This window comes from Lepidochelys olivacea (assembly GCF_965140295.1).
Source record: "Lepidochelys olivacea isolate rLepOli2 genome assembly, chromosome: 8".
Lineage (NCBI taxonomy): Eukaryota > Metazoa > Chordata > Testudines > Cheloniidae > Lepidochelys > Lepidochelys olivacea.
In genome coordinates this window covers 54,477,728-54,500,203 of record NC_140418.1, presented here as the reverse complement: position 1 = coordinate 54,500,203, position 22,476 = coordinate 54,477,728, and the positions used below count along the sequence as shown (strand labels likewise).

The window sequence follows — 22,476 nt, the reverse complement described above, 5'->3', positions numbered from 1 at the left end:
CTGAAGAGCACCACGGACACTTCAGAGGCCTTGGCAGCCCAGAGTGCAACAAGGCAGGAGGAGGAAAGCAGGAGTGAGAGTGCTGAGGAGGAGGGGTGCCCAGAGCCAGAGGATGGCATGGCATCCCTAGATGCATGCAGCCAGGAGCTGTTCTCAAGCCAGGAGGAAGGTAGCCAGTTGCAGGGGACGGTGCTTGGGGAAGAACAAACAGCAGATGAGGTGCCCGGTAAGCGGCTTTTATTTTGAGAAGGGACTTGGGTGCAGGCTGTTGGGGTGAGGAGGGTTGCAGAAAGAAGGGTTAGGGCTGCATGCATGTCTAGATGTGGAATAGGGCATTGATGTGCTCTCTCACATTGTGGTAATAGGCCTCAGTGATCTCATCAAAGGTCTCATGCAGAAGCTGGGCAACCCGCTTGCGCAGGTTCCTTGGAAGAGCTACTGTGCTCCTTGTCCCAGTAAGGCTAACATGTCCGTGCCACTGTGCCGCGAGGGGTGGGGGGATCACTGCTGCACACAGGCAAGCCACATAAGGGCCAGGTCGGAAGCCGTATTGTTGCAGAAGACCCTCCTTTGCTTCCCAGGTCACCCTCAACAGAGAGATATCTTCCAGGACGAACCCATCCTGTGGAAAATGTGGGGACAGTGTTGAATATAGGGACCCCCGCAGCTGTTGGCTCTTCGCAAGGCACAGGACCCCAGAGGACAGTACAGCCCTGGAACAATCAGTCCCCCCTGCCCCTGTGCTTATTTCACCACTTCAGGGCTCTTGTGGGTTATGTGCGCTCACCTTGGGACAGGCAGTTTGTGCTATTGTGTGAACCGTGCTTGTCTATAAGTTTGGCCAAATCATTGCTCTGTCTAGTGTGAACAATGCTGCCTCTGTTAAATGTTGCATTTTGTCTTTACAGATGCAACCTGGAGATCCCAGCCATCCTTGTTATCAATGGCCGAAAGGCTGCAAAGACTCAGGAAGTGGCCACAAAGAAGCAAGGAGGACCTTCTGCATGAAGTCATGCAGCAGTCCCTTACTGAAAATAAAAAAGTATAGGAGTGGCTGGAGATGGAAAGGAGGGTCCACCAGGAGAATGCAGATCGCCGGCACCAAAGCACGGAGTGGCTCCTAAGCATTGTGGAGTGCCAAGTGCACTCGATGCAGGGACTCATAGCACTGCATATGGAGCAGATCTGTGCCCCCCCCGCAGCCCTTGTCCCAAAACTCTTTCCCTTGCACCCCCATCCACCGCCAATCCAGTTTCCCCGGCATCCGGTTTCTTATCACCACCAGCTGCCTCCAACACCTTTAGCTTCACCGGCCAGCCCTGAAAACTACGATCCTTACCCACTGTACTCAACCTCCATCACTATGTATTTTAGCTAGCCTGAAGTGCAGCACTCATTGCACGGCACTTCAGACAGGAAGGCTGAGTATGATACCAGGACATACGCAAATCTGTGATTGTTCCATTCCCCACCCCGCTCCCTTCCCTCCTCCCATACAGCACAGATATGTCATGCCATTTGTGTTTCTCTAGCAGTTGTATTTCTTTTTAATAAATTAATTTTTTGGTTTTGGAAACATTCTTTATTGCATTAAGTAAAAGATACTGTAGCCCAGGAAAGCAACAGGCACTGCTAGTCAGTGCATCATACATAGCAAACACAGATGTCTACTAGCATTGGAACCACTGCACTTCACTCCCGTGCAGGGCACCAAACATTACTGGTGGCTTTCAACATCGAATTGCTCCCTCAAGGCATCCCTAATCCTTATGGCCCCATGTTGGACCCCTCTAAAAGCCCTGGTCTCTGGCTGTTCAAATTCAGCCTCCAGGTGTTCAACCTCAGTGGCCCATGCCTAAGTAAAGCTTTCACCCTTCCCTTCACAAATGTTATGGAGGGTACAGCACGCGGCTATAACTGTAGAGATGTTGTCATCAACCAGGTCCAGCTTCCCATACAGACAGCACCAGCGGCCCTTTAAACAGCCAAAAGTACACTCAACAGTCATTCTGCACCGACTCAGCCTGTTGTTGAACCGCTTTTCATGAGCCATGGCATTAAAGGGTATGCGAGGTCTCCAAGGATCACAATGGGCATTTCGACTTCCCCTGTGGTGATCTTCTGGTCCTGGAAGAAAGTCCTGGCTTGCAGCTTCCTGAACAGGCCTGTGTTCCAAAAGATGCGTGCGTCATGCACCTTTCCAGACGAGCCTGCGTAATGTCCGTGAAACGCCCACGGTGATCCACAAGCGCCTGGAGAACCATCGAGAAATACCCCTTGTGATCAATGTACTCTGTGGCTAGGTGGTCTGGTGCCAGAATTGGAATATGCGTCCCACGTATCACCCCCTGCTGTTAGGGAAACCCATTTGCTCAGAGCCATCCACAATGTCATGCACATTGCCCAAAGTCACAGTTCTTCTGAGCAGGATGAGATTAATGGCCCTGCACACTTGCATTAACACGATTCCAACAGTCGACTTTCCCACTCCAAACTGGTTAGTGACCGATCGATAGCTGTTTTGAGTTGCCAGCTTCCAGATTGCAATCACCTGCACTTCTCCACCGGCAGGACAGCTCTCAATCTCGTGTCCTTGTGCCGCAGGGTGCGGGTGAGCTCATCACACCGTCCCATGAATAAAGAAAAGGAGTACTTGTGGCACCTTAAAGACAAACAAATTTATTAGAGCATAAGCTTTCGTGAGCTACAGCTCACTTCATCGGATGCATACAGTGGAATTTCTTACGGATACAGACTAACACGGCTGCTACTCTGAGTCCCATGAATGTGGCTTTTCTCATCCAAAAGTTCTGCAGCCACTGCTTGTCCTCCCAGACTTGCATGACGATGTGATCCCACCACTCAGTGTTTGTTTTCCGAGCCCAAAAGCGGCATTCCACAGTGGTGAGCATGTTCATGAATGCCACAAGCAATCTCGAGTCGTATGCGTTTTGACATCATCGTCAGACTCCTCACTATCAGTTTGTAGTTTAAGGAGTAATTAAAGTGCAATTCGTGGTGTGCTGGCGAGACCCATCAGCATATTCCTCAGCAGTTTGGGATCCATTCCTGCAGACCGAAAGGGAAGACAGAGCGCGCAGTACAGAAAACCTTGAAAGATGGCACCAAATGTGGACAGAAACACAGGTATTGCTGGGATACAAAGCAATGCATCATGGGGCATTGGGACAGGATCCAGGATGCCCCACATACACCCCCCTTCCCACAAGCCTCAGCGCCAGGATGGGAAGAGGTGCTCTGTGGGATAGCTGCCCATAATGCACCGCTCTGAATGCCACTGCAAGTGCAGCAAATGTGGCCATGCCACTGCGCTTGCAGCTGACAGTGTGAACACACGGCAGCGCTTTCCCTGATGCTGTCTCCGAGGGCTGGTTTAACTCCTGGCGCTCTACATCTGCAAATGTAGCCATAGCTTTGGTTAGAAGGGGTTTTGGCAAGAGAGGTCTTTCCCAAAGGCTACTTTTCCTGAGGAGAATTATTTATTTTATGGTATAAGATTTTCAGTGAGTTTCAAAGGTGTATTTACTTTTGTATGATTTGTGACATCTCTTGCATGAAATAAACACTTAATTGCAGAATGGTTGTAGTCCCAGGACTGTCTGATTTGCCCCATGCCTCAGCACTGCTCCCCACCTCCCCCTTGACCCACTCAAACTCCTTTTTGGACTTTCAACCACAAAAAGTTACCATGTGAGTGAAGACCTGGCAATGCCTTTCTGGACTGGGCTGGCAAGAAATGCAACACTAGTGCAAACATTTACAAAAGTGGCCAGTAATCAGGGGCCTGCCCATTTCTTGGGCATCCCTCTTGAAAAACCTTGGACCTGATTTTCAGAGGAGCTCAGCACGCACATCTGCTTCAGCTGGATCTGTGGTTGCTCAGCACCTCTGAAAATCAGGTCCAAGGCGTCTCAGGCTGGGCACTGAAAATCAGTAGCCACTTCTGAAAGTGTGGATGCTTGTCCCTTATGTATACAGCCGCTGTTGCTCTTGTGGGTACAACTGTAGCCTTGGTTCAGTGCTGTAGCTGGCCTGCAACTCCCATTGACACCAGTTGGAGTCGGGGTGCTTGGTATTTCTGAAAAACCAGCCCAAGCTGTCTCAAGACAGGCACCGAAAATCAGCCACTGGTGGATGAAGCGAAGAGGTGGTGCTCGCCACTGGCACAGAGTGTCTTCACCAAATGCGCTGCGGCGTTGCACTTACAGCAGTACAGCTGCACTGCTAGTACTGTGTGTATCGACCTATCCCGAGTCACTGACCGCGGTTTACACTCCAAGTCTGCGTATTGACAGATCAGTGACCCAATTCAAGTGGGAGGGAATAATTGTCCTGTTTAGGTGGAGATCAGTGCAGCTGAATCTCCTTTCAGGGAACAAGGCAATTGTGAGAACTTTCAGAGGTGAGAATCCAAAGTAGAGAACTATGAAGTCAGGGAAGCTGCTAATCCCTGTAAGGACACTGCCCAGGTGTTTTACTTTGAATGAAGACTTTGCTTTTGTTTACACACAAGGGATTTACATGTTTTATGTATGCAACACCTACTGCTGAAGATGTCTTTGTCAGCAGACAAAGGCCCCAACAGCAAAGCCATTCTGCATGGCCTTGAATGTATTCACCCTTTATTCCACTAGTATATACTCCTGCGGAATTTAAAGCTCTACTCCTAAATACAAAGACTGGTAATACTCATTCAGCCAGGCTTCCACATTTCAGTTACTATAATCCCAGAGAAAATAAAGGCCCTGGAGACACTAACACAGAAGGCCTCTATCCTCAGAGCGCCTCAGAGCCAGTTCTGTATGGCACAGGGTGATGAATGTGCAGTTATTGGATCTTTTAACAAAGCAGAGTGAATAAAAGTGCACATATTTCTCTCTCATCAGAGCTGTATCCTTTGCTGTGACTTTTCACAGTTACATAAATATGGCCTATTTTCCCCCCCTGAATTAACATCTTGCTCTCTAAGTTTAGCTTTCACACACACATAAAACAAACTGTCTGATTTCTCACACACAGCTGGAACCTTGGCTCACACGGAAGGAACTGTTCTGTTCCTGCAAATATAAAGCATTCACAGTTAGTGACTGACAGATGGGGCTATGTCTGTCCTGTGAGTGGCCCCAATACTGTTCCAGCCTGTAAAATTCTGTGCACCATGGTGTGAACCTCTTCAGAGATGAACCATCCACCCCCATCTCCTCTGTTCTACTGAGCGCCAAAAACTGATCTTGAAACCATGCTCTGAGAGGAGGCAGATGGACCTATGGTTGGTTATATGCTCCACGGAATGGGTGAATGGGTACATGGCTTGGGACACAGAGCAGACGGCCATGCACTCCAGAAAGGGGACAGCTGTGAGTGGTCTCTTTCAAAAGAAACTCAGTGTAACGAGCAATGGGAGAAAGTGCTGAAATACCTGGAGAAAATGTGGATAGTGAATGTTGCTTAAAACCTTAGAGCTCTGGGGAGAAATCTCACACAGCATTATTATGGATTATTTGTATTACTACAGAACCTACAGGCCCCAACTGGGATTGGGACCCTAATCAGCTAGACTTTTTAAAACAAAGAAAAAGGCAGTCTCTACCTCAAATTGCTTATAATCTAAAATCCCAGAAATTCTTTCCACCTCTGTGTGTGTGATTTTTGTGGACCGCTCATGACTATGGTACCTGACACCTGGTTTCCAGTTTCAGGTAAGGTCTATTCACAGGGTGGGAAATGACTGACCCATTTGCGTTTACATGGTGGTTCAGATTCTGCAACTTGGGGTATTGTGTGACCTTTGCCCCAGTCTAGTAATATTTATGGCTGAGGAACCAAGATCAAATTAGGAACCAAACCCTGATTTTGAGTCAGTTTTGGGCAAACCTTTCGCACAATCCTAATATTTATCCCCATTCCACTTCTGGGAGGAGCTACTTTCTACAAAGTATCTCTAGTCCATTCTGAGCCCGACTGTCTTGTTCAGGCTGGACTCATTTCCATACCTCCCCCAGAGTGTTGGTTCTTACAGAGGGGGCTGTCTTCATATTTCTTGCCTCTCCCAGTTAGGTGGCAAGGGGCTTGATCTGGGCAACAGGGGATGGATCATTCAAAATTGCCCTGTTCTGTTCATTCCCTCTGAAGCACCTGGCATTGGCCACTGTCGAAAAACAGGATACTGCGCTAGCTGGACCATTGGTCTGACCCAGTAGGGCCATTCTTATAGGATAGCCATCTGCCCAGGTTTTCCCAGGATCGTCCCTTTTTGGAGGTAGCTGTTCCAGGAAATCTGTAAGTCTCCCAAAGACATTAAAAGTCCTGGGTTTTGTCACTTGCGTAACAATACACCACTCAACACAAATTTGATCAAAACTCTGCATGAAGGAGAGGAGTGGTAGGAGCTCAGCCTGAAAGGGGAAGGCTCACATTGTGCCCAGTCCGGCAGCCATGCAGTACAGCTGCCTTTCCTCAGCTCGCCTGGCCCCACCACCCTGCTCCTCTGTGCCCAGTTGCCCTTGCTCTGCCCACCCCCATACTGCGACCACAGCACCTTCAACTTGAGAACAGGCTAGGCCAGGCCAATGGGGGGGGGAAGGAGCCTGCCTTACTGAGAGAGCAGAGACCACACAGGAAAGGCCCCCGCTTCATATTTACCAACTAGGCCTTGATTCACCCTCCCATCCCTACTCCCCACAATTGTACAATGACCACGCCACTGACTCTGGCTCCTCCTCTTAAAGGTCCTGGGTTTTTGTATTTCAGGTGGCAGTCCTTCCCGCAGAGCTCCCTCTGTATCTTGCAGGAAGGGGTCTGACTTCACAACTCTAACCCCTAGAGTGTCTTCTTTCATATTCTGTGGCTGCCTCCTCATTTCTCTAGTCCTACCCAAGTCTCTCTCTGACATCCTGGGATGGGGCTGTACTGAACCTCTCACTGCCATTCATTAATGGACATCTTGCCACTAGTTCACCTTTATTTCCAGTGGGCCAAATCCTTCCCCCAGAACCACACCTGAGTAGCTGGGCTTGTGCAGGAAGCTCCATGGGGCTGGAAAGGAGAGATCTCCACCATCTCCCCCAGTCATCAAGGGGCAGGGAAGACACTCTGTAGCTGCTACGGCAGCCCCATGGCTGCAGTAGCCCCAAAGCTGCTGTGCTCCCACTATGCAGGAGGAATGTCCCACATATTGAATCCAGTCTCTGGCCCTGCTTCTCACCTGTCCCACTCCTGTCCCCAAATTCTGCTGCCTGGAAATGAGGAAGGAGCCCGCTGTGGAGCCCTGGATGGATTCCCAAAATCTTCACCTGTGGGCAGCAGATCCACATTGCTTCTGCTGCAGGTAGGGCCCTCCCCAGCAGCAGATCAGGGGGTCAGGAGCTGTCCAGTTTTGTCTTAAATCATTAATTATTGTTCCAGTGTTGTTTGCCTGCTGTGACTGAAATACAGACTGATGTCTCCCATACAGAGTGACCCATAATGAAGCCATGTTCCTGTGGCTGAATAACTAGGCCATGAAGCACAATGATAGTCTTGTGGTTAAGGCATTTGACTGTGACCCAGGAGGGCTGAGAGACCTATTTGCTCTGCTATAGACTGCTGTGTGACCTTAGTCAGGTCACAAAGACATATGAATGAATATGTATATAAATGGCACTGGAAGTGGTGTGTACTCTCAGTGTAACAGGTGGATTGTGCATTGACTGACACACGGGAGACTTTTCAAAGCTTGCACTGAGTTTTTTATTGCACCACACCACTGATTTTATTAATGGCAGCCAGAATACTAAACCCGCAAGCGCCTCTATGAAAATTTAGGACACAACCTGGCAGCTTGGCGCAGGTGGCTAACAGGGTGAGGGACCCTGCCGGGGGAGTATGTGATACACCTAACCATCTCACCCATTTCTTTTTATCCTCATGAGTAAACCAACTGTCCAAAGCTAGATCCAGCCCATCCAGGCAGTGCACCGTTAGAGCTGAATAAAGAGGAATAAAGGTGGGATTTTCAGAAGTGCCTAAATGAGATAGGAGCACAAGACCCACTTACTTGTAATGGGACTTTGAAAATCCCACCCTAAACACAAAGAGAGGGGCAGTCTGTGCCTTTCCCTGGGGAGGATTATGGCAGGATCCCTGGGATTCGGGGACCATTGTTGGAGGAGCATCGAGCCTATGGCCAGACAGATGGCATCACACACAGCTGTTTGCTGTTGTCTGCTGCAGCAGCTGAAGGGGAGGAAATACATCCTGCTCCAGGGTGCTCCACTCAATCCCTTTGGTCCCATTATGGCATGACCCAGGCAAAAGGGACCATAGGCAGCAGCTGAGAGCTATATGACCCTGGTTCAGCAGGTGTGCACAGCACACTATCCTGGTTGTCTCTGGGTGCCCATATCTTTGGTGGCTCTGGAGCCAGGGTAGCCCTAACCCATCCCCCGTTCTTCAGCTGTGCTCAGGCTTTCACGCTCTCCTGGACATAAAGCAAACAGAATCTAGAAGTATGAGCACAACCACCCACTGTTTCCTATAACAACAGTCTCTATTTCTCACCTCTAGCATAGCCCTTTCCTTCCCAAGTTAATAAGCCAAAAACCAGGTAAGTCCTAACCCTCCTTTCTTCCCATCCTCCAGTGACCGCCTGGGAATCATTCTCCCCTCCCCTTTCCCACCACCGTATGCAGAAACAAGTGAATTCTGGGGAGTGAGCCTTAGGCAGCAGCCAGTGCACTGGAATAATGAGAGCTAGACAGGCTGTGCCATCCTGCACAAGTCTCTGTGTGTCTCTATCCACTGTGTGTGTATGCATCTGCGAGAGCGTCCTCTCTCTCTCTCTCTCTCTTCTCCCCCTTCTCTCTCCTTCGTAACCCCCTCCTCCTTCCACCAGCTCTTGTTCTTTTCATGAGATGCAGCGCTAGGAAGCTAGGAGAGTAGCACGGTGCTGCAGTTATTCTAGAGATAACTGTGGTCAGGCTGGCTACTCTTCACGCTCCCCGATGTACCAGGAGGCTGCAGACCCTGTCATTCAGAGCCTCGACAAGCCATGCCCATCAAGCACCTGCCAAAACTACATAGCCACCACCATGCTGACAGCTACAAGACAGGTAAGACCTAGGAGTTCGTTATTATGTAGGGAAGCTTCTGGGAAAGGCCTCTGTGTAACAGGGCTACAGGCCTCTTAGTTCTCAGCTCAGATGTAATCTCCTTGGTGTTGACTTTTTCTTTATTCTAGCACCAATTCCTGTGGTGAACAATGGGCCTGCAAAGGGGTGGGGGAGAGAGCCGCATTGACTGTCACCACAATTAATGTCACCGTACCGCTTCTGTTGGTATGTTAATCTTTCTGGGGCCTCTTATGAATGGCCTAAAAAGTCTAGACACTGTTTCCAATTAGCAATTGCAGCAAGAGCTGTGTATTTCCTCCGATTCCCCCCATTTCATGCCTCCCCAAGCCTTGCCAGGGCCCGTACTAGAAGCTTGGACTCTGGTTCTAGATATCTGTTTCAAGTGGATTAGCTGTGGTCTTTTTACACTTCTAGAATAACAATAATTTATCCTGGTAGCTATAGTTACAAGGTCTTCACTATATTTTTAGTTTCATTCATATTTTTTTTCTTTACAAGGATGGATCATATTTTCTTTTAAATACTCGGCTTCCAATTTATTCATGCCATTGTGACTAACACCCGTGATTAACACCACTGCTCAGTTAATTAAAAATAAAACTAATTTGAGTGAAAGGAGAGTGTCGGAGGTGACAGAACTATGCCAAGTGCTCGATGTAGTGTAAACATGCAGACGGTAGGAGAGTTGTGGGGGAGCAGGCGAGATCTAGTCCAAGAGGGTTGTCTCAACCCACCATACTGGCTGTTGGATAACTACTACTCTGTCGTAACAATTTCCATATTTTTGTTTTATGTTTGGTGCTTGGGGGTGAAATTTGGTAAATTAGAGTGGTCATGAAATAAGAGGGGCCAGTAGCACTGAAGTCTACACAAGCTTCTCAATATGGCTTCCCACCGATTCACCTCACTCCTGACCCATATTAATCTTGTTATTCTAGTGGCAGGCGCCCACACAGCTCTACTAATGCACCTCAGTTCTGACCAATGTGAATCCTGCTGTTCTGGTACTGAAACCCCACACCCCTCCCTCACTGCACCATGCCACCGCTCTGCAGCATGCTTCTTTTTCCACCTCAAGGCTTCTCCTACACAGAAACTAATAATGCTGGATAATAGTCAGTGGGACTAGCCTGGACAGTTACTTTGAAAGCTTTCTACACAACGCTGTGGGTGCTTAATCATTAGGGCTGGAATAATGCATGCAAATCCTGCAAATCACAGCTCTGCCAGTGTACCTCAGTCCAGATCTGTGATACTCCTGCTATTCCACTCCAGCCTCCTGAGCAGAGAATTGAGCTAAATAGTGGTTTCTGGTTTTTTGGGGGGAGGAAAAAGATCTCCTGGAGAACAGGGTGAGCCCATCTAGCGCATTTCATTTATGTCCTATTCCAGGTTTGAACAGTGATCTCTGCAGATGAAAGATGGCACATTAAGATCCTGATCCAGCAAAGCACTTAAGTATGTGCTTAAACTGAATAATGGGAGTTGCCCATTGAAGTTAAGCATGTGCTTAAGTCCTTTGCTGGATTGAGAGCTGTGTCTGCTGTGCCAGCTTGCACCTCTGAAGAGTGGTCAACAGCCCTAACCACTCTATAGATGGGGCTTGTGTGTCCTGTGGGTGACGGGTCTGATAAGAGCATGCGGACATAGCTGCCATCCCTATTAAATGGATTTCTAATTGCACATCGCTTGGGCCTGTAATGGGATGCAACTGCAACCTCCAGGTGTCAGCCTGAAGTTGGGTATTTGGTGACCTTGCTAGTTTATACGGTGTTCAGTGTAATTATACCCTTCTATTGGAAACTCTAGGTCAGTCAGGGTCTCCCTGAATTGTCTGGAAGTATCAAGTTAACTGCAGCATCCAGCAAACCCCACTGTCTGATGTGTATCTGATGTCAAAGCACATGTAAAAGTGTGTAGCAGTTTTTGCTTCTGCTCCCTCATCTAGCAGGCTCTACCAAATATAATTTGTACTTATAACTTGTTATAACTTGTACATTTCCAGCAAGAGTCTGTCAGAGTTTCCACGATAAACCCCATTTTACAGGGGTTCATGCCAGTTGCAGTTTAGATACTGCCATATTGACATCAGCAGCATCAGTGAGGCTGAAAGCTGGGGAGGACTCCAAGATGACACTGAACAGACCTATGTCAGGATAAATATTTTCAGCATCTCTGCTCCACACATGCCAGCATCATCTCCAAAATGCACACGCACGTGCACACACTCGTGTGTGTACGTACAGACATCACATTTAAGGGGAATCTCAGCAGCTCCATTCCAATGCAAATGCCGTTACCACTCAGGGAGCCTTACTTGCTGCCTCGCTGTTGATTTTTCATTCTGCCTGCCTGGAGGAATCAGTGAGACTGAATCCTGAGCACACAGGCTGTGGTCAGAAGCCAACTAGCAGTTAGAGAGATTTGTTCTGCTACATCAATCACAGCATGATGCCAGAGACAGTCCAGGAGATGCTTTTGTCATTGACACAGGGGAAGAATTTAAATAGCTGGCACTCTCAAACTGAACACAGAAAGACAAACCTATGGATCATATTTTATGTATCTCATATTTGTATTTTTAATATGGTCTTTAATTTTCAAGGAATTCTGTAGCCCTGTGCTCTCCTACCTCCCTTCCCAGCACAGGATGAGCCCTGGTGCTTTCCTACCTACCTCTACCCAGTATGCAGTCCCAAAGTCTGTCCTGCCTTCCCCAGCCCAATACCTGCACTTCACACTCTCTCCTAGGTCTAAATGGAGTAGAAGCATTTACAAAGCTTTAAACTAGAGCCTCAGATGTTTTCTGACCCGTTTGTATTGTTGTGAGCTGGGTTAAATCTTGTTGTTATGGATTGGGTGAAAGTGCTGCCTTTCATTCAGATTAAAAGTAAAGAAGTATTTGAAAAAACAGAAGTAGTACCCAGAATACAGGCACACAGGAAAACTTAAGGAGAAGCAGAACCACATGGCCCAAGGGGTTTTTAAATGCAGGGGCTAGGGCTTGGACTGGCGCAATGGTTTCTGTCGGTGTGTGAGAGCAGGAGCAAGGAGAGACAGAAGTGGCCAAAAAGCTAAGCAGACAGTAACAAAAGCACTGGTAATGTGGCCATATGAGAAAGTTAAGAGACAAGGCTTTTTTGGGGTGCAGAGTGCTGCTGGAATAGGCAGGTTTGGAACAGCAAGCAAAGAAACTCTTCTGCTGTTTGATTCCTGCTGTGTTCAGGGAAACAGGACTTTATGTACAATCTTTGTAAATAAACAAAATTGCACTAAAGAAAATACCTGGTGCTATCATCAATTTCTCCTCCTAGTGAAAACAGGCTACAGGGCCCCAAACTTTGGCTATGCATGCCAGTCAAAAATAGTACCAATATAGATCCCACTTGGTGGATTTCTCACAGGGCCCTTCTCACATATTATAAATCACCTTTTTATTTAGTGTTTTAATTCACTGTTCTGTCAACTGGAGGGTTAATTTCAGGCTGCAAGAGTGTGACCTTTGCTGCAATCCCAATCTGCTTCACCCCAACCCCAAAACAACATGGCACTGTCCAAACAGAGATCTCTAGGAGGACTTCTCGTATTAGACATCAGACACGGAGAGTGATTCTAATGTTTAACACTAGAGATGTTCCTTAGGCCCTAATTGTGAACCGTGGCTGAGAAGAGCTCAGCACCACTCCAGAAGAGGGATTAAAGAGTGCACTAAACTATGTTTGCAGTCCCTTGATCCTGGGCCCACCCAGGTGCCAATTTGGTTTCTGGGTATGTTTGAACAGCCTCATGAGGGAGGTGGGGTGCCATAGGAGCCATTATGGCATCTCTGCACCACCCAAGGTCCCCACTACAGTGGGAGAATCCCCCTGTGGCCAATTCAGATGGTTTTAGGATAGTGATACAAAGCTGAAAATGGCAAGGCACTGAGTGAGAAGAGAGTGGCAAGGAGGTATAACAGTGAGGGAACGATGGGAATAGAGAAAAAAGGAAGAAGAAAAGGTTAGAGACAGAAGGAAAGAGAGATGAAGAAGGGAAAGCAAAATAAACAGGAGAGGCAGAGAAAAGGAAAAAAGTCAAAGCAAACATATCCAAACAGTGGCCCAAATTCAGAGATGAGTCAAAATAAGAGTTTCTAAGAGAATCTAAACTGATGTAACTTATCACGTCTACTATTCAACTACTAAATTACACCAATTTAGACTTCCTCAGGGTTTGTCTGTTCCAGAGCTTTAGCTCCAGGTCAAAACTATTTGTTCCTTTTAACCTGCTCTCCATCCAAGCACAAAGCTCTCAGTCGTATATTACTCATGACAGAAGTCAGAATAGGACCCACAAATGCAGCCTCATCTAGTTAGGCTGAATAGTGTGCAGCTAGCCCCAGTGTGACAGCAGGGCAGTGCTGCGATACAACAATCAATGCAAGCTAGTCCTCCAGGGCAAGCCCTCAGGCTCTTCTGACCTCTTCCCACAGAGATCAAAGAGGCAACAAAGACTAATTAAAATTTAATCATGGGTGACTTCAGCTATTTGGACAGAAGTTGGTCAGATGTCACCGTGGAACAAGGTTTAGGGAAGCAATTTCTTGGCATCTTGAAAAAGTGCTTCTTGGAACAGCTAGTTGTAGAGTACACAATAGGAAAGGTTACTTGCCACTTATTCCTAAACAATGCAGGGGACACAGAAGTAACTATTCACTAGGTAATAATGCCTACAGTCTCATTAAGTTTAACATCCTCAGAGGAGGGATTGCACAAAAATGTAGCATGGTGACACTATACTTTAGAAAGGGAGATTTCAATAACATAAGCAAGCTAACCGAGAAGACCTTAAAATCAGCAGTGAGGTGAGGAATTTAAAATCTTTAGAATCAACAGGGAGGCTAGTTAACCATACCATAACAGAGATAAACAAAGGCATATGGACCCTTAAGCAAACAACCCCCTGCCCCCAAAACAACAACAACAAAAATCACATGCACACATACTTCCAAACTGGAAGGGGGAAAAAAGCCTGTTTAAATGACTAGGTACAAGAGATTATTTGAGTCAAACAGATATAGACCTGTAGCCCAAGTAAAGAAGTTCATTAACTCAGGAACACCCTCCAAAATGCCAGTGAATGCCATCTCTTCCCTGTCTATGATTGGATCAGATGATATCCTTTAGGACTTCTGCGATACCTCTGAGCAGAGTACTACTCTGTCCTTACTCAGTGGAAGGAGGAATGTGGGAGAGGCACAAGTTACATATCAGGCCCTGAGAGAGGCTGCTGCCACTGACTACAAGACCATCAAAGCTGCAATCCTGGGCCAGGTAGCAGTTTCAGAAACAAAGGCTGCTGTTCTCTAGGAAGCACATTTCCTCACGACGGTGACCATTCACTTTCACTTGGCAGCTCAGTGGCTCAAGCCATAGTCTGGGACAACAGGAGACGCAATGGACATAGTTGTTCTAGAAGAGTTTTCACATAGTGGGGCAAGCCAAAGGCATGCCGAGGGGGTGACAACCAGTTGTAAGTTCATATCATAAATTTGGGGGATGTTGTCAGCTTGCCATGGGCAAAACATTAGCGACATAAAGGAGGAAGGGAGACATTTGAGTTTACAGAAGGTGCAGAGGGACCTGAAGGAAAGAGCTTGATGGTAGAGATTAGATTGTTGAGCCAGTAAATGACCTTCTGTCCTGTCCAGTGATTCCTTGTGTCCATAGAGTCTCCCTGATAACCTCATCTCAATACCACACATTTATGTTTTGTGTATTTGCTATTAGGCCATGAGGAAATTGCTGTAAAAGATTTCTTAAAGAGATTTAAAATGTTGGATGGTATTCAAATTTAATATTTAAATGGCTGTTTTATTAAAAGCTTTTAAATAGAAGCCAGCATAGTACATCTGCTAAAACAAAAACACAAGGGCCATTGTAGAAGGAATTTGCTATAAACCCTTCTCCTACCTCACAGAGGCTTTCTAAAATATTACACTGCAAAATATAATTCTCTTTATCTTCAATTTAATTACATTTGCCATGCCGCATCTATCAACCCAGTGCACATAGTTTGTTCCTGATTAACTCAATCCTGACCAGGAAAGTAATGGAGAGAAGTATCAGTCTCCACGGTTATTCTGGGGCTGCCCAATAACCCACTTTGCCCCAAGAAATGGATGCATTAACAACACTAACCTGGAGAATCAATAAGGCAAATTACAGGCTTGATTCTCTACTCTGTTACACTGTTGACGTCAATGGAGTTCACATGATGTAAAATCTGATGTAACAGAGGGAAGACTCACACCATAATCTCCAGATTCATTATACATCCAGGACAGGTGGCTCAGAGATTTTGTTTGATTCAGATCAAAGTAAAGTCAAAAAGTCTGGATGCTGGAGCTGAACTTTCCAAAATGGGTTTTTTTGTTGGTCTAGAAGTTGTGTTGAAGAGCCCTCAACATTTGGCTTTTTTGTCATTGCAAAAATAACACCTCATTGTATTGCAATAGCCCAGACAGAAGTAGGAAGAAGCACAGAATAGTGAAAATGACAAGCTAAATGTTCACTGAGCTGTCTGCAACGTTGTTTTGAATTTGGTTTGGATTTGGGCAAAGGCTCATGCTGGTTGTCATTTAGTTTGAACAAATTCACCCACCTTATCAACACCATTTGCACACTATGAGCCTCAGCCTCTCACACTGGATGACAAACGTCTTATATCAGCCACCACGTTGGTTCAGTTCCTGGTTCCTGGTGAAACTGAGGCCTGATCAATCAGCATCATCACAGCCTGGAGTATTGTGTACTGAGCTGAGAATAGATAAATCACTCCCTGAGAACTCCAGGTTATAAAGGAATAATTCCAAGATGAAAAGCTAGAATGGCTCTTATATTTGCTTAAATAATTTTTATATCCATCATAAATCTTTTCTCAGTAGATTCTGCCCATATAATCACATATGGTCTCAGGATATGCTTCAAGCTGGGGCTACAAAGAACACAAAAGCCAGAAGTCTTTACTAAAGAAAGAGGGGCAGGTGAGGCTTTCGACAGAATACCGGTTCCAGACAATGACGGGAAAGAGTAGTAATTGTATGTTTTTGTGGCCAAGGGAGACATTTTGCAGCTTTTCTGAGAATATTGGTTAGGATCTGTATTAAAGGGTTGGCATGTGGTAGAGAAGGAAGTGGGATAAGAACAGGTCATCACAGCCTCACAGAAGTTAGAGAGGCAAAAAGACCTGTTAAGTCACCCAACGTACGATTTTAAAAAGTGACTTAGGAGGACACGCGCCACTGACTTTCAAGTCACTTAGTTGCTTTTGAAAACGTCTCCCCTTGTCTATCCCCTCTGCCAGTTCAGGCCTGAGGGCACAAGGATGGAAGAGTTCATCAGTCTGTATATGACGAGAGAGGGGAATTTGGATCTGTAATAGAGGAAGAGACGAGAAAACAGAAAGTGAGACACTGGTGGCTCTGTGTGGGAGGGCAGGGAATTTGGGTTGTTAGTAAAAGTCAGGTGAGAAGTGGTATGAGAGAATGTGAGATAATAGCAGGTCTTCATGGGATGGAAAGGAAATTCACATCTGTAACCTGCCAGGGGGGGATTTTTTACTGGCTCTGCATTTATCACATTACATCCAATAAGGAGCCTTCCTTGCTTTTTAATAGATTTGATTTGGTTTTGATGACAACAGGACTCTTTAATTACACTCTCCAGTACCTTTTCTGTCAGCAGCTGTCTGTGGAAAGAGCTCTGTGACCTATGATCTGAAAACAATAACCTGTCCCAACCTCAGAGGAGGGTTTTTTTACGACAATGCAGGTTGATGCTTTATTCCAATTTAATCAGGGTAACAACAACAGAGAATGTTTGCAGGGGAATCCCATCTGAATTCTCCCTGTGAACCTTTCTCATATACAGAATATGCCAAGCGGTGGATTATTTTAATGTAATAGAAGCTAAGGGATTTGTGATCAGGTTAATGAGGAGGAGGAGGATGAAGGATGCAACAAAGTGTTCTGATCAGGTGGGCTATTCTGAAATCCCACCAATGAGATGTGTGAGCCGGCTCTGCAGTATTAGTGTAGCCAAGCCTCAGTCTGCTGGGTTAGGCTGCTTTAGTGTTTACTGGATGTGACACAGATAGGAGAGCTGCTTTCAGCTGTGCTGCTGCTCGGAGAAAGTGGGGAGGGGGAGGTGTGTCTGAGTGTGACTTTCTGCCTCTTAAAAGACTGCTCTATTCTCTCCGTAGAGCCTCTCCGATCACACAATTGGCAAAGAACCACAGGTCGTGAGGACAGGTCAAAGGCAGTGAGTATCTTTTCTCTGTCTCTGTCTGTCTGTCTGTCTGGAATGCCTTATCCATGTTCAATTCATCTGGCTTTCTACATATATTGATGGATGTTCTTAATCTCTTGCAGTCTCTTTGGAAATCTCTGCTCTTCCTTTTTAAACCTCAGCATTATTAGGTTTCTCCCCTGGGATGGCTTCATTTTTCTTGTCCTGTGGTGACTCTACAATGTCATCTTGCTGAAGTTGGGTGCCATGTTCAAAACAAACTCCCCCTCCTCTGCTCCCAAATAGCATCCTCAAAACATGCACTGGAAGATGCTGGCAATTCCTCTCTGCACTGGAGTTCTATTATAGGGTGGGAAAAGAGATGGGGTGTGTGGTGGGAGTAAGATCCATGGATGGATTCCTACTGGGACCAGTTTCACAGAGTCACATATTGGATTTATTAAGGTGTAAACAATTGGCTGTACCTGCAGCAGAGAGAATTACTGGTAGGTTTAAAAGACTGGGGAAAAGAGAGATCACCAGAGCCTCAGGTTTGCCCTCATTAGCTATCTTGGGTCATCATTCCAGCAATGAAGAGAGAAATACATTGGTCAGAGAGAAGTTCTCCAGTGGTCAGCTGTGGCATCAGCAGGAAAGGTGGCTGTGGTAGAGGGAAGGGAACATTATGGATGATGGCGAGGGACAGTGAGGATGGGGTGGAACTGTCATAAATCAGGAGCCCAGAAGAGTGCAGAGCATTTTCGTGGTAGAACTCAAGTGCATGAACGTGTGGGGTTGTGTGGGAGAGGAGCACCAGCAGCTGCCCAGCTCTGCCCTCAATGACCAATGCCAGCCTGGCAATGGGGAAGAAAAATCCTGGCTACTGGAATCGAGGGGTTCACATGCTTTGGTTTCACATCCGAGTGAGGTTGTGTTAATAAGGAAATTCAAAGGGGCTTAGGGAATTATAGGGATTGGTTTCAGCTAAAACACAATGGAAGGCAGACGGTCAGAGTGGGGATTAAGGAAATGCACTCACTGGCATGTAATGCAATCCCTTCTCCATTAGTTTAGTGGGGAAGAAGCTTTGTGCATTTTTAACGTAATCAGGTCTTAAAATGGATGCTGCATTTGGCAGCAGTAGCCTTGGGAATTCTTCAGGCCCGAAGAAGGTGGGCACCCCACTCCTCCCCAGACAATCTCCTCTCTCTTCTGCTCCTTTGTCTTCTGCTTGGGTGCCTTCTTTGGGTAAGAAGATAGGGAGGTTATCAGGTATTTCTCCTCTCTCATGGTCACTAGGAAGCAACTATACTGTGTGCACCAGGGAGACAGCATTTATCCATTATGTGTCCCATCAGCTTCCTTCCTGGTGGAACCTGGCCTTCCTCCCTGGAATGAGATTCAGTGACAAGGCAGAGGAACAAGCTGGCCCTGTGCCAAAGGTTGTCCATTTCCTCTGCTCTTTTCTCCTTCTCCTCAGCCATTCACAGACTGCACAGGCTCCAAGAGTCCAAATGATTAGATGCATCAGGAATTAGCTTTTATATTGTGTGTGAATGTTCGAGCCTGTAGTGGTTAAAGGATCAGCCCCTACAGAAGGGTGAAGTCCTTGTGTTATTTTATTTACAGGTTAGTTGCAGTGCCAGCTTTTCCAGGATGCCTGGTCAGTAACATCAACCATGACCTAGAGGGATGACAGGGGCAAGAAGTAGTTTGGTCTTAGCCAGCTCAGTCCTGAGCTGAGCCCATTGAGCAAAGACTGCCAATTGTGTTGAATGAAATGTACTGTTATGTCAACTCCTGCCATTCAGCGGTGAGCTGACACCACCAAACTCATTTCACTTAGACCTGAAGCTGGACTAGAACCTTGGTTCTGGGGATTAAAGGAGAGGATTAAATTTCCTGCTATGACCAACCTTCAACTCTGAATGGTTTTCACTGAAAATCCAGCATTCCCTTCTAGGAGGCAAGAGAATTAAATGGGTTGAGAACAGCTGTCCCTCCTTTTACAGAGGATTCTTTGATTTTAAGGGACAGGACATGAAACAGTAAATCCCTCCTCCCCGCAGTCTTATCTCCTGCAAACAGCACTGGCCGCCCTACAAGCCGGCCAATTAAAGGGTTAACTGTAACTGGATGCCTGCATGGATGCCTTACTGATTCCATGGAGGTAACTGAAAAGAAAGGATCCATTCTTCACCCCTTCCCACCCTGTAACCCTCTCCCTTGTCTGATAAGCCTTTAAGCTCATTCCAATGTACCTCTTCCCCTCCTGACCTTCCCTTGCTTCTCCATTTCCCATAGATTCCATTTCCTTCTTCCCCTTCCGCGTCCTTCCTTGGAAGTCAAAACCTTAGGCTCAATATTCCGTCAAAAATGAGATCCTCCTTGTGCAGCAGCATCTCTGTCTTTCTTGTACTGTTATTCCCTGCTGCAGTCCCTTGATCTCAGACATCAGAGAAATTTAACCAGCATTGCGGTAATGTGTGTCGCACCTCTGCTGAGCAATTCATGAGCCTTTCACAGAGTCTGCTGGAACAGGCATTGCAGGAAGGATGAAGGTTGGGGGTGACTGGTGGAAAAAGCATTAAAAAGCTCATAGATTAGACGCAACAGCATCGGAGTCCTCAGCATAGTTGAGAGATAGCATTTTACAGGGAATGTTTCTGCATCAACGTTTAGAGTCCTTGTGGAATTTTGTCCTGAGATCTTTGGTCACATGTCCATGTTTTGATGTCGTCCACCAATGCCTGTAACTAAGGATCTCAATATTTTGCCATAGTTAATGCTACAAGCTGTCCATATTGTGCCAGGGAGACAATCATTGCATTCAATTAATATTTAATTTGCTCTAAAATTATATTAAAACATGCATAATAGGAACTATCTGAGAGTGATAAAGAAGGAAAAAAAGTGGGCACAATGCAAACTGGCTCAGGGACTAGCACCAATGTGTTCGGAAAAAATATTATATATGGAATGGAAGAATGTTATGCTTCCCTCTGCAGTCATGGAAAGCTTTATCAATCTGTTTTGCAGAAGAGTTAAAAGAAGAGGGTCTTTCCAGGTCAGGGTTGGGTCCAGTATCGGAAGAGTGTGGGCTGAATTATTGAATTCTCCAATTCTCATCCGCAGGAGAAGGTGCTCTCATTTAGTGTTGGGAGAATCCATTAGCCGAGATGCTTTTCGGGTTGGAGAGAGGAGTAATGGATTATGCATTTCTTGCTCTTTCAAACCATGTTGTAAAACTATTAACCAATATTTATTTGTTTGAGAGGGGACAGTGCCAAAATAGGACTGTTCCTGTACAGTGGCAATTGCTCTCACCTTCCTGTTTGATGCCTCTCCACCCAAGTTTTCCCAGTGAGATTGTTATGTAATAATTGGGTGTTGTGCACGTGTCTCCCACCCCACTGGAGGGGTGGGAATGGTTACGAGGTGGGAAAGGGTGAAATCTGTGGAACATGTTTTAGAGAGCAAATGATAGAGTAAATCCTTGCACAGATAAATCTATAGTGGATGAAATTTATCTCTAGTCCACTAGTCCTTGTCACTCTGAATTTACAGATCCCATCCAGAATCCTGCCAGGCCTTTATGATTCTGTATTAGAGGGTCATTTGCAGCGCCCACCTGCTCCCTCTAATCCTTTATGCCCCCCTAACTGCAAGTGCTCATAGTATTTGTACCATCCTTGCACTGGTGAAAAGTGGTGACTGATTTCTGGCACAGCTGCCTAGTTCCCCCTTCTATCATCCAGAGAAGAGCGCCACAAGAAACCATTCCAAGCCTGTGGCCTTTCACACTGATTCACCATTCTGACTTACTGACTTGTGAGCTACAAAGCAAGGGCTTTAATTACTGGAGACTCTGTTCTGATATTTTAGTCCAGGGGTTCCCAAACTGGGGGATGGGACCCCTCAGGGGGTTACAGGGTTATTACATGGCGGGGGGTTGTGAGCTGTCAGCCTCCACCCCGGACCCCTCTTTGCCTCCAGCATTTATAATGGTGTTAAATATATTTAAAAGTGTTTTTAATTTATAAGGGGAGTTGCACTCAGAGGCTTGCTATGTGAAAGGGGTCACCAGTACAAAAGTTTGAGAACCACTGTTTTAGTCCTATCTGCCCAAACAAAAAACCATCCTAGCTATCTCTCAGCCTTCATTGAAGATGTTTGGCTAAACCCTCAGAACCCTTGCTTGGGGGCCTCATTAGATAAAAAGTCACTGAGATCTTGCATTGTACAACTCTGGCTAGTCTTGTAATTGTCACCGTCTCTGGTTCTCCCCTGCCTGCACCCCTATCCCGTACTGATTACAGGAACAGAGGGATGAGAACTCGCCTGGGCTGCCTGTCTCACAAATCAGACTCATGTAATGATTTCACAGCCATTCTTCCAGATAAGCCCAACCGGGCTTTGAAGTGAGTACAGATGCACCATTCTCCTTCCCTTTCTATTTGTATTTCCTTCCTTTCATTGTACTTTGTAAGCTTTGAACCCCAATCCCTGCAACTGGAATTGGTTTTAGCACTGAACATTCCTGAAAAATAATTAATTTAATCTTTTGAGAGCAAGCAATGAAAAATCCCCAAATCTTTGGAGATCTGCTTTTCCCAAAAGGAAGACAGAAACCCACGGAATTTGAAACAGCACCAGCTCTGTTAGAAAATACTTGCATCATGGATAAATTGGAGCAAATTCTCAGATAGAACATGCATACCACCCCCCTGATACAAATGGGAGTTGTGTGCATTTATCTGAGGACAGAATTTGGCCCATTGTTATTACTAGTCTAAATATGAGCAGTCACCTCTGCATAACAGGTGATCAGCATCTTCAATCCATAGCCCTATTATGCTCTACAACACTGGAGGCATTTAACTGATCTGCTAAGTTTCATGATTAAAGTCAAGAACAAACAGCTTTATTGAATGCATCCAGCTTGCGTTAAGGTTTAGCTAAAACAACTAGACCTCCACACCTCCAAAGAGTCCTGTATCAGCATGTACTAGGACTTGTGTAAAACTTGGGATTAATTCCTCAGTGATTGCCTCTACTTTGGTTGATACAAAGTCCTG

At 46.2% G+C, this 22,476-nt stretch overlaps 1 protein-coding gene across 3 annotated transcripts in view; it reads left to right on the top strand.

The window, feature by feature from the left end:
• Positions 1–8,833: 8,833 nt before the first annotated feature.
• Positions 8,834–22,476, top strand: part of RGS8 (regulator of G protein signaling 8) — a 31,051-nt gene continuing 17,408 nt past the window's right edge. For 2 of the 3 annotated variants that reach the window (XM_084637502.1, XM_084637501.1), the window contains exons 1-3: positions 8,834–9,110; positions 17,373–17,431; positions 21,718–21,819. In XM_084637502.1, coding sequence (XP_084493628.1) covers positions 9,003–9,110; positions 17,373–17,431; positions 21,718–21,819 — 269 coding nt within the window. In that variant the 5' untranslated portion in view covers positions 8,834–9,002. Of the gene's footprint in view, positions 9,111–16,056; positions 16,156–17,372; positions 17,432–21,717; positions 21,820–22,476 lie in introns of all 3 variants that reach the window. The other variant, XM_084637503.1, reaches the window with a different exon arrangement.